Source organism: Echiichthys vipera, assembly GCF_963691815.1.
Source record: "Echiichthys vipera genome assembly, chromosome: 15".
NCBI classification, from domain to species: Eukaryota; Metazoa; Chordata; class Actinopteri; order Perciformes; family Trachinidae; genus Echiichthys; species Echiichthys vipera.
Window position 1 is genome coordinate 22,650,386 of NC_139840.1, and position 15,137 is coordinate 22,665,522.

The 15,137-nt window shown below is 43.1% G+C and overlaps 1 protein-coding gene across 1 annotated transcript in view; it reads right to left on the reverse strand.

Moving 5' to 3' along the window:
- col6a1 (collagen, type VI, alpha 1) overlaps positions 1-13,850 on the reverse strand; it is a 30,762-nt gene extending 16,912 nt beyond the window's left edge. Inside the window, exons 1-23 of the mRNA XM_083929201.1 lie at positions 13,585-13,850; positions 12,786-12,915; positions 11,053-11,253; positions 10,788-10,947; positions 10,240-10,353; positions 9,049-9,069; positions 8,259-8,279; positions 8,123-8,167; positions 7,962-8,015; positions 7,789-7,833; positions 6,799-6,825; positions 6,669-6,695; positions 6,514-6,558; positions 6,347-6,400; positions 4,882-4,944; positions 4,727-4,789; positions 4,585-4,638; positions 4,455-4,490; positions 4,292-4,354; positions 3,952-4,014; positions 1,307-1,369; positions 502-564; positions 169-219 (exon numbers count right to left, since the gene is read on the reverse strand). Of these exons, the coding sequence (XP_083785327.1) occupies positions 169-219; positions 502-564; positions 1,307-1,369; positions 3,952-4,014; positions 4,292-4,354; positions 4,455-4,490; positions 4,585-4,638; positions 4,727-4,789; positions 4,882-4,944; positions 6,347-6,400; positions 6,514-6,558; positions 6,669-6,695; positions 6,799-6,825; positions 7,789-7,833; positions 7,962-8,015; positions 8,123-8,167; positions 8,259-8,279; positions 9,049-9,069; positions 10,240-10,353; positions 10,788-10,947; positions 11,053-11,253; positions 12,786-12,915; positions 13,585-13,669 (1,548 nt within the window). The 5' untranslated portion in view covers positions 13,670-13,850. The remainder of the gene's footprint in view (positions 1-168; positions 220-501; positions 565-1,306; positions 1,370-3,951; positions 4,015-4,291; positions 4,355-4,454; positions 4,491-4,584; positions 4,639-4,726; positions 4,790-4,881; positions 4,945-6,346; positions 6,401-6,513; positions 6,559-6,668; positions 6,696-6,798; positions 6,826-7,788; positions 7,834-7,961; positions 8,016-8,122; positions 8,168-8,258; positions 8,280-9,048; positions 9,070-10,239; positions 10,354-10,787; positions 10,948-11,052; positions 11,254-12,785; positions 12,916-13,584) is intronic.
- Positions 13,851-15,137: the final 1,287 nt, after the last annotated feature.

Here is a 15,137-nt window from a genome sequence, read left to right on the forward strand (position 1 = left end):
ATTTAGAATGTATTTATTGTATACTGCATATTCTTTCTTTATTTATTGCACCGGAGAGAAACTAATGTTTGATTACTCTGTATCTGCACATGTGGGAAAAAAGGACAATTAAGTTGACTTTACTCAGTTAGTTGACAACTAATCGACTAATCGACTATCAACGCTCACCTGGAAACCATGACAGCCTGCAGTGCCATTCCCAGGCTTACCATCTTCTCCCTGATATAAAAAAAGAGAGACACTTACAGATCCATCTGCTACACACACACACACACACACACACACACACACACACACACACACACACACACACACACACACACACACACACACACACACACACACACACACACACACACACACACACACACACACACACACACACACACACACACACACACACACACACACACACACACACCCACACACACACACACACACACAAATACCTCGCGGCAGGGAATATGATGAATGGCACACATGTGTCTCTCCCACACTCACCCTCTCCCCCATCAGCCCTCTGTCTCCCGGAGCTCCTTTGATTCCTCTCGGCCCTTTAGGTCCCTTGGAGATAAAAGAAACGATGAGATTAAAAATAAAAATGTGGCATGTGTTTGTTGAAAACACTTGGATGTTATCCAGACATTGCGTATTTGAACAAAAACAGTCTACACGTCGCAACCTTTAAACAGTTTACATAACAATTATTTACTGCAATCTGTTACAGGTTATCGTTTGTGTGGATCCTGTAAATATAAATGAGTTATGACGGGAACAGCTGCTTGATGCATCCGATAAAGTGAACTGCACAGTTTTGTTGATTTTGGAGCTAAATCTGTTGTGTTACAGTTGGCGCTGTAATCTCCTCTTCGTTATTTCTCTTCATAACATTAAATATTAACGACTTAAATAGCATGCATCAATCACAGTTCAAAAGCATCCTCAGGTATTTTTTTCCCGCAGGGTTAAACTCTCAAAAACTCTGAAGCTTGGTTCTCTTTAACATGAAAAAAGCGTTCAGTACTTGGGCACTTAGTTGCTGTTTGGGCGTTGTTTGATCAGATATAATTAGCAGCGACCAGACAACCCACCGACTGTCATCAGATCGTTATTCAAAACATTTCTAAATCCTGATTGGTGCACAGAGGTTTGATTAAAACACGGATAAAAAACGTCTCTCTTTGGCAGATAATTGTGTGATCGAGTCACAAATAGTATGGAGCTGATTGAGTAAATATGTTTTCAGGGTCTGTAGGTATTATGTACACATTTATTATCCGTGTGTGTGTGTGTGTGTTGGACTCACTTCTCCTCCAGGTGCGCCTTCATCTCCTCTGTAGCCAGGAGACCCGGGCCTGCCAGCATCGCCCTGGAAAACATTAATGAGGCGCCGTTGAAAACGCTTCTCCAACAAAAACAAGCACATAAAACACGCTGAAAGAAAAAAGAAAACTGGCAACTGACACCATTTTGAATCTACACGACCTACAACACAGAGACAAAGTCCTGCTGCACCTTTGGGACATTGTTCAGTTTTCTTTTATTGATTGTGTTCTGTTTGCACTCTGCTGTAGGCTTATAACTTGTGAAGCTCTTTGTTTGTTGGCGAGCGAAACAGAAGCTAGCCTGGAATCGTCTCAACCCCAAAGAGTTACTTAATGCGAAGCTGATTCTGTTTTACTGCACTCTCTGGTTTGACAGTTTCAAAAACCATTGGATCACACTGGTGGTCAGAACACATTCGCTGTAACCACGCCCAAAAGTGATGTCACGGCATCCTGGAGCACATCTGTGCATCACTGCAGCAAACCGAGACATTAAACCACCGGAAGTCAAAAATGGGGATTTCTAGCTCCTGTTACGTGACTCTTTAAAGTCTAAAAGCAATTCTTAACTTTCTTGCATGTCTCAGTGAGAGCACTCAGCGCTTCCCTCCAAAGTCCCACCCTCCTCCCCCCAGCCTGACCTCTGACGCTCCCTCCTCCCCTGACATGTGCGTTGAGAGAGAAATGCTGCCTCATGGGAAGTCCGAAGTTTCAGACCTCAAACTAGGTAAAGTGCACTGTAATGCCTGTATTACACAGGCATTCCTGTGCCCTTTACCTAGTCGGAGGTCCGAAACTTCGGATTACCAATAGAACTTGAACGCAGCATGAGCAGCACAAGAGAAACGCAGCGTCGGATGACAGGCAGGAAGCTCTGCAAATAATTTTACTCGGACTGAATAAAATGATTGGTCAGACTTTTATCAGAAATATATGATAATTGAATATTGATTAATTTTTTAACACATGGTGCATTTCTTTTACATTTTAGTGTGTCATACGCTTATTAGGAGCATTTTAAGTTTACAAAAGAAAAGGGTAAACATGCCAGAAAGATAAGAATAGCTTTAATACATTTGAATGTATTTGGCCATCATCTCTGTTGAATATAACATTGTAGCTCTGGCAACACAGCTGCATAATCGCTAAAGATTATTGAAGCATTAGTTGCAGGTTTGATCACTGTTAGCTCTACCGGATGCTACAGAAGTAATTATTTTTATATATGTATGGACCATTTTAAAGCAGCTCTGTATCATGGAAATTCTGTACGTGCACATTAACGGTATTTGGCAGAAAATCCCTGTGGAGAGGAGCAGCGTGGGAAACCAAACACCCTTCATCGGCAGATTTTAAGCGTCAAATCCTGAGTAATTTAAGAAAAGAAAAGTACAGCCTCCCATTAGCCTGTTCTGATGTTGATGTTGATGTTTCACGCCGTTTTTAGTGTGTTATTATACTATGGCTGAGACAGAGTTTGGCACAAGGACTGAACGCGAACAGCTCAGTGTTAATGTTGAAAAGTACTCCTTCTAAACCTCCAAAGACGTCTGATTCTCTCACTTTATCTTGTGCATTTGACACAGAATTGATAGAAATGGAAAAAATGTGCTATTTCCTGGCAAACAACAGCTGGGTCCAGCTGCTGCATTCAGCACCTCAGTCTTGTCCTTAAAGCGAAGTCACACCATTGAAATGGAACGAATCACTTTCATGCATTGATGGGTATGTAAATAGGAAAGTTTTAGAGTTTTCATTTAGAGCATTTGTTCGGGGCTAGCTGTTTGCCAAAACCCAAACATATCTTTGTGCTGGACGTAATGATTTCATTTCAATTTCAAGTTAACACTGACCAGAAATGGCACTACAAAAGCATTGCTCATGTGTTACAGTTAAGTACTGTATACATGCAATACACTATGCTGTGGCTTGTTTAATGAGTCACATTATTGGACTAAAACAGTTCTTTCATGAGTGTACGAGGTAAGCCCAACATGTCAGTTATTCCATGTTTTCTGCACTATTCTGGTTTTTATTATTCATTCAGCTCTGATGAGGAGAGGAGGCGCTGCAGAAAGCACAAAAGAACCATTGAAAGTTCTGACATCACGGAGGTTACCACAACTAATGCTTGTAACGTATTATTATTATTACGCTGCCTGGTGACTTATTAAGAAAAACCATACTGAGGCTTTGGCTCGGGCAGACGGAGAGAAGAACTGAGTCAGAGGGGAAAGAGTGAGCGCTGATGTTCCCGGGAGGAGTAAAAAAACAAAAAAAAACAACTGAGAATGAGAGAGGGGAGATGGAGGAGTGGGCAGCACTCTGGGGCAGCAGCCAGGTTCGCCTCTGTTTGAGCTTCTGCCCAGTGTACTCCCCCTCACCATGAAATATGAATGCACATGCACGGACTCTCACGGCCATGCACACTAGGAAGGATGCATTTTCTCTCCGACTGGGAAAAAAAGAGATGCTGCCAGATAGAAAGTGGGTGGTTCGAAGTGTGCAACTGTGCCGCCTCTTTAAACTCTACACAACAGGCTAACGGACGCTGGTACTGTGCTGTAGTTCCTGTGTGTGTGTGTGTGTGTGTGTGTAAGTGTGATTATATTTGAGTGTGTCTTACAGGGGCTCCGTTGGGGCCGGTTGAGCCCTCCCTCCCCTGCTCTCCACGGGGTCCTGGCTCCCCCTGGCAAGGAAAAGAAGAAAGAAATGTGTAAAGCTAAAGGCAACAATAGACAAGCGAAGAACACAGAGCCAAGTTTGAAAGAAAGTTTGATCAGTAGGAGAACTTGGGGAATCGCTTTATGAAAACAGTCTTCCATTAAGGCCAGTGCGGTTGCAGTTGACCCGACACGACTGCCAAACAGCGTTTCCCATGAATTTCTGAGGAGGAGTAGCTTAAAATCAAACAGACCCTGAGGGACGACTCTTCATCCCTCCTCCTCATCTCTATCATCACTTACCGGGTCTCCTCTTGGACCTCTGTTTCCACGGGTACCTTGCTCGCCCTTCTCTCCGACTGTTCCCTACGAGAGATTTTTTTTTTTTTAAGAGATGTCAACACATACGTTGGCAGCTGTCACACACAAACACAAGGATTCAAAGTCAATATTAATCAGTATTAACTCTCTCGCCGCGAGTTCCATCTGGTCCCGGTGCGCCCTGAAACACACACAGACAGTAGGATATTAGACGAGCCGGTGGAGATCAGAGAAGTTGATGTTTTTATGCCGTTGTAAGGGGCTACGTCGCTTACATCATCACCGCGCTCTCCTTTGTCCCCGTTGTTTCCGCGAGGGCCCGGGTCACCCTGTCACAACACAGATAGGTACACGTGTCATATTTCCTGCTTCGTGTGCTACACTTCTGTCTCTTGTCGTCTCTTTGAGCGGACTTACCTGAGGTCCCAGTGGGCCGTAGTTTCCAGGCCTTCCTGGTTCGCCGTCTCTTCCAGGATCTCCCTGAAACAAGCGCACGATGTCTTATTACAGATGAACAAGAGGCTATTTGAAATCTTTAAGAGCATGTGTGTTTTTGTTTTTTTAAATCTTACTTTTGTTCCTTTCTGTCCATAAGGACCAGGGTCTCCCTTTGGCCCAGAGTCTCCCTGCAGGCCCTGGAAGCAGAGAACACAGAGACAGTCTTAGTACATGATCAAAAGCAGCTGAAGCCACAGCACTCAATCTCAGAGGCCCGTCGTGCATGAACTCACACGCATTTGTGTGTGTGTGTGTGTGTGTGTTTACATTGTGAATATATGGCTTCATTTAAACAATCTGACAGTAGAGAATGTAAACGCAGAAGTGATTAAGAGCAAAGGGCCTTGGTCTGCATGCTCTGGGGGATCCAGACGCAGGGCGTGATGTTTGTCAGGGCCGCACCGGCGGTGGCGTTCCTAAACATGCAACTGTGGCTAATGGCTAATCTTTAAACAATGGTGCTTAGCCTCAGGCAGATACAGAAATGGCATGTCTGAGTATGTCCAACACATTCTCACAGACACTTGGTCAGGACCCCTTGGTGTCACCTTTTAAGTCTCTCGTTCCCCCTGTGGCGTCATTTTTCAACGTGTGGGTTTAGGCAACAAAGCTACTTGGATAGGTTGAGGGAAATAGTGCGGTTTGGGTTAAAATAAGTAAGTTTGTAAGTTAAAGTCATAATCCATAAGATTTGAGATGCCTTGTCTCTAGCGGCCTCTTTGTTGGTAAGATGTAACTGCAGGTGATCCTGATCTGTCAGAGCCTCCATCTTGTCATGTTCACTATGTGTGTTGACTTTTTTGTTGCTGTTTTGTAAACTTTATTGACACATATTTACCCTCTCCCCCCTATATGTTACCCTCTTAAATCCACACACTCACACACACACATGTTCCTATTCTGCCCTTACTACAAGTCTGACTTAGAAGTTGGAAGTTATAAGTGAACGCAGCAGTGAGGATCTGGGCCGGCAGACTGTCGGCAGCGTCACTAACATGGCGGTGTATCTACATCTAGAGAGGGAATGTCTCCACAGACACGTGACCGATCGCCATTGTCTTAACTCACTCTTTGATTGATAGTAACTTAAAAGACAATTCAATGGATGAAAATCTTACGGAGTACAACTTTAAGTATGTTACGCATGTTAAAATAAGTCCGCGTTAACTTTTGGTTTCACACGGGACGCAAACAGCAGTCTGGGTGAAAGGCCTGTGTTTGTAAGACTGATCCATCCACCTCCACCTCCTCTGTATACAGACAGTATCGTACTTTAAACTACTGACCAAGCCGTCGTATCTGAGTGGGGAGTGAGAACTTAAGAGTTTAAAACACTGATATAGAAAGAATCAGAGCCTGTGGTCCTAACACCTCCACACATCTGTGTATGTGCAGCCGTCAACACTGATGTCACCGTTAAAATGTGTGTTTAATGTCTAGCAGTCGAACCGTCTGTGACATGTAACATTAATGTGAGTCGAGGCCAAAATGCAAGACCCAAACAGTGGGATTATACTGAGATTGAACTAAGCGACTCACGTCTGATCCGGGAGATCCTTTACAGCCGGCAAGACCAGCGAAACCAGCTTCACCCTGGTGAGGAAAACCAGAGAAACATCTTGAAGCAACTTTTTCAGATCAACACATAAACAGCCAGATAAATGGAGCTGTATCGTTTGGATGTTCAGGTCTGCGCGGTTACTCACCTTGCGTCCGTCAGTGCCATCCCTTCCCCTCTGACCTTTGTCTCCCTGAAGATTAGAAGTAGACAGAAAGAGTGAGTGAAAGAGAATAAAAGTGATATGATTGAATGGGTTTTTCAGATCCACTGGAGATCAGACGGCTGTTAGGAAGAGCTCACCTTGTAGCCTTTGTGTCCTCTGTCACCCTGCAGGAAACACACACAGCATTAGTCAGCCGTCAATTGTACGGTTCAGTCATCCTCGGACATACACTGAGTCTTGTTTTGTGTTTTTGTGTTGTGATGGTACCTTTTCTCCTCTGCCACCACGGTCTCCCTGTCAACAGAAACACACGTCAGATTTATCACGCAGCAAAGTGATCAGTGAGGATGCAAATGTTTCCTCCAACAAACTTCCCGTTAGTTAGTTTGTATCCGAGTCCTAAACATATTTGTAAAGCTAAAAAAAAACTGGATAAAGGCCATCACACAGAATTGGCTGCAGACAAACCCTCCAACAAGGGAGGACAGACTGCAACGGACCTTTATCTTAAGACTGGAATGTTCTCGGCTGTTATTTGCTGGAGTCGTACATCTTTTCTGATGTTTGCCGATATGTAAAGCGTTTTTATAGAAGATATAATACGATACTTGGGGTGATTTAGAAATGGTGTCATATTTATGTGTTGCTATTTATTTCATTTAAATGGTCAACAATTGACTGATACTAAATATAATGTTTATTTAACAATTTGTTTTATTCTATTTTATTTGACTTAAATGGTGAACAATTGACTTATTCTGAACAAAGACTACTATTTAGCTATTTAATTTGATTGATGTATTCCTTATTTAAATGGCAAACACTTGACTTATACTGAACATGATATTTATTAGCTATTTATCTAATTATATATATTCTTTGTTTTCTTAGTGTTCATTTCTATAATTGTTTGACAGTGTAATACATTTTAATATTCTTAAATAAAGTTATTTGTTAGTAAAGCAGCCTTCTGAGTACCTTTCCAGGGTCATATTGGTGCAAAATTGTTGTACATTGAAAAGGTTTTTTTCATTCCAGTTGTAAAAAACAAAAGCACTATAACTGCTGTCATTAGTAATCTCTGAATTTTTCCTTTTCTTAAATATGATTTGGTCTGAAAAATCTATTGTACGGGCCCTACGACAATATGAAGAAGATGTGAAACACTGGGAAATGGCTTCATACTGTTTGTGTGTCTGTGTCACATTTAGACTCCTGTTCCAGTATTGTTTTACCCGTTCTTTAAATTCACTCTACCTTCATTCCACTGTAACCAACAGGACCAGGATCTCCGATGCTGCCCTGTAACATAGAGACAGAAACATTAGATCATCTCAACCACGCTTCTATGACCAATCCAGAGAGATGTGATGGCTGTTTTGTCCGTTTGCGTGCATGTTCGTTTGCTGTAGTTGGTGGCGGTCACCTACCATGGCACCGATATCTCCTTTCTCTCCTGGCATCCCTGGTCGACCGGTTTCTCCCTGTAGAAATGAGAGTCGATGAGACAACGTTACGTTCGGTACATTTTTTTGCATTTTCTTGACAATCATCTCTAGCGACTGGTTATTTTCCTATGATATCGTCTCACCTTAGCGCCCATGTCTCCGTTTGGTCCTTTAGGCCCCCCTGGAGCCTGCAGACAAAAAAATAGAATACAAAACATGACACAACCGCTCACAAAACATCACTTATTTTGACAATAAGGCAATAAAAAGCATACTTACGTTGCAGTCGAAAGAGCAGCACTGGGGGAAAAAAGAAGAAAATGAACAGCAGGGAAAGAGTCTCTGTTTCTCGATATGCAGACGATTATTGGCTGTTCTTTATAAATCTAAAACATGCTACGACACTATGTTTTCTGCTCTGATTTACAGCAGGGCTGGGCAACATCTCCAGTGTTTAGGGAAATCACTGCGGTGATTTTGTTGAAAGATGCAAAAGTAGGCGAGATTGTGATCAGTGCGATCTCAGTTGGCTCTTAATGTGCCCATTTCAGCTTCCTGCCTGACCGCCCCTCGTTTCCTGAGTATGAGAGAGTTCAGCAGAGTTTACGTGGCAGTGGAAGGTAATGACCTCAAATACAATTAAAATGTAAAAACTCAAGACTCTGTTAATATCCTAACTTCATCCAAGTAAGATTCTTTGCACCAAATAACAAACTCCATTAGCCACAGAGAAATACACATTGTTTTGTGGAGACATTTGGTTTGTGGACATTTTTATGCTAAGATGTTTAGCAACAACAATGAGTCTTAATTATTAAAGCAGCGAAGGCAAAACAATTCTGCTGTTGGGATTTACTAACAAAACAAACAAAAAATAAAATTAAAAAACAGGAAGAATAAGAAATATCAAGTGCCAAAAAAAGTTAGTGGTGATTTTGGTCTTTTTGTTGCCCAGCCCAAAATGAGAGCGAATAAAAACAAAACAAAAATGTATTCAGAGGAATTATTTACCTTTTGTTGAGAGCAAACACAGTTTTGTTTTTATTTATGTATTTCAAAAACATCTTACCGTATCCTTTGTCTCGTTTGTCTGAAGAGAAGGAAACAAAACATTGAGTTAGTTCAAAATCCAATCGTCAATTATGTTTATAAAGAGGAAGAGGAGAGGAAGAAAAGGGAGGAGAGGAGGGAAAAGAGGAGAGGAAGAGGAGAGAAGGAGAGGAGGAAATGAGAGGAAGAGGAGAGGAAGAAAAGAGAGGAGAGGGGAAAAAGAGGAGAGGAAGAGAGGAGGGGAAAGGAGAGAAAGAGGGAGAGGAGAGGAGAGAAAGAGAGGAGGAAAGGAGATGAGGAGGAGAGGAAGAGGAGAGGAAGAAACGAGAAGAGAGGGGAAAAAGAGGAGAGGAAGAGGAGAGGAAGAGGGAGAGGAGAGGAAGAGAGGAGGGGAACGGAGAGGAAGAGGAGAGGAAGAGAGGAGGATAAAGGAGAGGAAGAGGGAGTGAAAGAGGAGAGGAAGAAACAAGAAGAGAGGGGAAAAAGAGGAGAGGGAGAGAAGAGGAAGAAAAGAGAGGAGAGGAGAAAAAGAGGAGAGGAAGAGGAGAGGAAGAGAGGAGGAAAGGAGAGGAAGAGGAAGTGAAAGAGGAGAGGAAGATGAGAGGAAGAAAAGAGAGGAAAGGAGAAAAAGAGGAGAGGAAGAAAAGAGAGGAAGGGAGAAAAAGAGGAGAGGGAGAGGAAGAGGAGAGGAAGACGAAGGAAAGAGAGGAGAGACAGAGGAGAGGAAGAGGGCAGGAGAGGAAGGGGAGGGGAAGAGGAGAAGGAGAGGAAGAGGAGAGGAAGAGGAGAAGGAGAAGAAGAGAGGAAGGGGAGAGGGAGACAGGAGGAAGAGGAGAGGAGAGAGGAAGGAGAGGAAGAGGGACGGAGAGGAAGGGGAGAGGGAGAAGAAGAAAGGAAGGGGAGAGGAAGAGAGGAGGAAGAGGAGAGGAGAGGAAAGGAGAGGAAGAGGAGAAGAAGAGGAAGAGGAAGAGGAGAGGAAGAGGAGAGAAAGAGAGGAGGAAGAGGAGAGGAAGAGGAGAGGAAGAGGAAGAGGAAAAGGAGAGGAGAGGAAAGGAGAGGAAGAGGAGAGGAAGAGGAAGTGAAAGAGGAGAGGAAGTGAAAGAGGAGAGGAGAGGAAGTGAAAGAGGAGAGGAAGAGGAGAGGAGAGGAAGAGGAGAGGAGAGGAAAGGAGAGAAAGAGGAGAGGGAGAGGAGAGGAAGAGGAAACGTACGATCATATCAATGATGGTCCGGATGGTTCCCATCTTGGTGGACCTGGAGTCGTCTGCAGCGGTGAAGTTCTGTCTGTAGTTCTGGTCGGTGGCGATGAGCGACAGCCTGGTGTCCTGGTGACACACAATCATCGTCATACCTTTAGCTCCTGGTACTTTACCTTCAACTCGCGGTACATCATGCTACTTTATGAGGAGATTATCTCCAACACTCTACTATTCTGCATCTTCGGGACAGTGTGGGTGTGGCTTGTTAAGATTTGATTGACAGTGCCCAAACTGCCCTAGGACATGTTTCAGATTCTGATGAAATCCTGATTGATGCACGCCAACTATTTTCCCCTTGTGAGATTAATAAAGGATTGCAATCTTTCTTTCTTTTTCTCTCCATTATGTGACATCATCTTTTTCCCACTGAGCACAAAGATAAAAAACACAAATACAGAAACGTGAAATAATCAAGTGTTCAAACCAAGAAACTGATTGGGAAAGTAGATTTTCAGGGCCTTTAATGTGTTCTAATGTGTGTGTGCGTGTGTGTCTTGTACCTCCTGATCAGGTGAGATGGCGACAGCGAACACTTTGACTCCGTGTTGCTTGGCTTCGTTGGCAGCCTCCTGCACGCCTCCACATGGCTCTTTGTAACCAGTTATAGGATGACCATCAGTCACCACCACAATGTACTTGTTCTCGTGGTAGTGGGAGCCCCTGCATGCAGGCAGACACACAAACACACACTTGAAAATGTCATGACTCTTCTTAGTACTTCATTTGCTGAAGGGTATGCATGTTTACAAGTGTTGTTATTATTACCCAACGAGCAGCTCGGCGAGGCCCCTCTTGATGGCACAGTCGGTGTATGTGCCCTTGCCGATGTAAGCGATGCCCTTGACGTCAGCCTTCAGAGCCTCGCGTTGAGTCCTCATGTCACTCAGCTCTCGTATAAGTTTGACATCGTCACTGTAGTGCAGTGCTCCGGAGTTCCACGTCAGGACGCGGTCACATCGGTGGCGCCTGGATAAATAGAGGCGTTAAGTAGAGTAGCACTGATGGTTGTACTGTGTTCTAAAAGCACAACCATTTTTTAACACAACATTAACACGCCGTATGGTACAGACAGGAAGTGGTGGAATGTAACCAAGTACATTTACTCACATACTGCACTTCATTACAGCTTTGAGGTCACTGCACTTTATTTCCATTTTATTTAACTTCTCTTCTCTATAACTCTACTCCACTGCGTTTCAGAGACAAATATAAAGTAATCAAACACATTCAGTTACTTTGCAGATTCTGACTTTACATACAAAACCTGTGATGAGTAAATAAAATATGATTCACCAGAATTAACTAACCAATTGTATATAAAGCATAGAATGATGATGTATGACAGAAATGGACGGGAAGAGCCTTTAACTTGCATTCTCTCTAATGTCCAGCAGGGGGCGAATGGCTCCAAAGAGCCTGATTGTGTGGAAGTCAATGAGAGATGAGCCTTCTTCTCGTTTAATTTATTACCTCAGAAAACATTTTCCTAATGAGTTTATGGTCTCAATCGCTAGTTTCAAGTCTTCTTTCATACAGCATTTGCTTTTAGTAAATTATGGATAAAGTAAAAATAGACATTAAAGGGGGGTTTGCTTTAGAGCGGGGCTACGTTGTGATTGACATCAATTCATATTCAGGGCAATGTGTACATTCAAACAGTTGTGAACTTGCGTTAGGGTGTTTTCATCTTAACTTTGACGCTCTCACAGTGTGATTACACTTCATGATAATTAATTAAATAAAACATTTTGGTCGCCTAAAAAATATCTTTTTCCAGCATTCGGTTGCACCTTGCTAACCAAACTAGCTAGCTAGCACTAGCATTAGCTGGTAACTTGAGGCAAACTGATGATTTTTAAATGGCTCCATCACTGCAGCGTGGGCAGTATGCAGAAAAATGGCACCATCGGCCAGAGTTTCAGCCAGTGTCCACCGGCTGACACGCATCAGCCAGTTGAAGATCAGCAAAATTTCCCTCATTAACATCTAGCGTAGCGCAGCTCCACCCTCTTGTCCAAATATGGTCACTTCTGGTTCCAAAAAAACAAGATGCCAACCGCAAAAATACTAAACTCAGTAGTGGACAAAACAAAGGGTGACTGTCACTGTAGCTTCCTTTTATGCAGTTAAAATAATATTATAATAATAAAGTGTCATTTTATCTAAATATCACTGACAAGGGTAATGTTTTTGTAATGAAGAAAAATGATCATAAATAAAGAGTAAGTTAACACCAGGTTTCACTGCCCCCTGTGGTTAAACGTGTCAGTGATGGGCGTGGTTCATTGATGTCACAGAGCACACCTGCACACCATTGCGAGATGACAAGTTCAACCTCCGGGACTGTTGATTCTTTAAGTAAAAGTTTAACGCATAACATTTTCTTTAAATGGCGTATATTTCAAACCTTGCTATTACTAGTTTTATAAAGATCAGTGCAGACGTGTGTGTGTGTGTGTGTGTGTGTGTGTGTGTGTGTGTGTGTGTGTGTGTCTTACATGTCCTGGAGTTCATCTATGAAGTTATTGGTGAATGCTATGATCTGGTCAATATAAAAGTTGGGAGGTTTCTGTCTCAGGGCGACACTCTCAGATGTATCCAGGACAAAGAAAAGGTCAACCGGACAATCTGATCACAAACAAACAAACAAACAAACAAACAAACAAACAAACAAAGATGGCTGTCAGCAAATATCATCCATTAAACAACCGAGAGCAAATGCTAACAAATACATTTACAATCAATCATCCATCAATTCAAATGTCAATGTCAGCAGGTATAAGTGATGGATCCATCTTCAGACAGGTAGACAGGTGCAGGCCTGTGCTGACTGCCTGCACCCACCTCATGTTTCTCTGCATATGTACCTGTACTATGACACTGCACCTTGGCAGAGAAGCATGCCTGAGGTGCCATCACCTGCTTCAGCTCTCCTCATTTATCACTTTGGCATCCATATTAGTCTGCATTACACCCAACTCTTACTATTCATGCCCATTAAGACAATCACGGGACCAAGCAAGGGCCTGCTCATGGTGGGTTAGGCTCCTTTCATGCTCTGATCTCACTTTCAGATACTATTGCATCCTTGCTGCGGATTTGTCAGGATCCTCAGCCCTCGGGAAGCACGTAACCCACAGACAATGAACATCTGGACTCACTCTGGCAGCAAACACTTCAGTGTGTGACATGTCACATTCAAACACAGAAAGACCGCTTAACATGCACCACAATGCCATGAACAACATATACGAGCATGTTTTCTTGGAAAGCGCATCATATTTGAGGCAAACTTACCCGCAAACCTGGCTTTTTGGATATCCGTCTGCGCTCCGGCCAGGAAAACGCACAGCAGCGCGAGGAGAGCTCTGAGAGTCTCCATGGTTAAACTGCAAAAACACTATTTAGAAAAACACACACACAACACCCCAGTCCCCAGGAAAACAAACACCGAACCACTCCGGCCCCAAGCCCGGTACCTCTAAACCGATTGGGCAAACTTTTGGTGATCCAGCGCTCCGCCGCAGTTTGTCCGAGGCGAGACACAAGAGCGCGCAGAGGAGTACCAGAGCGCACGGCGAGGGAGGAGGAGGAAGAAGAGGAGGAGGAAGAAGAAGGAGAAAGAGAGTTCACGCGCTTTCTTTGGCGACGATGAGTTAGACCAGAACGCGCACAGACCGAAAGTTTACACAGAATCGCAGATATGCATGCTTCCTTAAAAGGTCCACGGGGACATGGATACACAGGAATAAACAATAAATCTGCTGACTGTGCGGGAGTTTCACTGCACACACGTTAGGTTTTTCTTAGCAGGAAACAGTGCATTCCAATAAAGTTGTGTAAAACATAAACAAAAACCAGAATACAATGATTTGCAAAGTCTTTTCAGCCCACATTCAATTAAGCACAGAACAAAGACAAGATATATAAAGTTCAAATTGATAAACTTGATTGTTTTTTTGCAAATATTCACTCATTTTGAATTCGAGTCCTGCAACAAGTTCCCAAAAAGCTGAGACAGGAGCATGTTTACCACGGTTACATCCCCTTATCTTTTAACAACACTCAATAAGCGTTTGGGAACTGAGGACACTAATCACTGAAGCTTTGCAGGTGGAATTCTTTCCCGTTCGTGCGTGATGTAAGACTTGTCGTCCTTTTCCTCTTTGGCTCGGAAGACACGACTTCCGCGATTTCCAAAAACAATCGTCTGACCACAGCACACTTTTCCACTTTGCGTCAGTCCACCTCAGATGAGCTCGGCCCAGGAGAAGCCTGCGGCGTTTCTGAGGGTTGTTGATAAATGGCTTTCACTTTGCATGGTAGAGTTTGAACTTGCACTTAGAAGACGTGGTGACGAACCGTGTTCCTGAGCCCACGTGGTAATATCCTTAACAGAATGATGTTTTTTCAAAGGTCACAGGAGTTCAGTGTTGGTCTCCGGCCTTAATCGCTTACGTGCAGAGATTTCCCCTGATTCTGTGAATCTTTTGATGATATAACGGATTGTAGATGATGAAATCTCTAAATCCCCTGCAGTTGTACGTTGATAAACATTGTTCTTAAACTGTTGGACTATTTGCGGTGAACCTCACCCCATCCAAATTCAAAATAAGTGAATATTTGCAAAAAAACAAGAAAGTTTATCAGTTTGAATATTGAAAACCTTGTCTTTGTAGTGTATTCAATTGATTACAGGTTGAAAAGGATTTTCAAATCGTATGGTTTTTATTTACGTGCTACGCAACGTCCCAACTTCTTTGGAATCGGGGTTTGTAGAAACCGACCTTTATTAATGATTTCAGAACTTTCTTTTCAGTCATGAGAACCGAAGTGTGCCATGTAGAAAG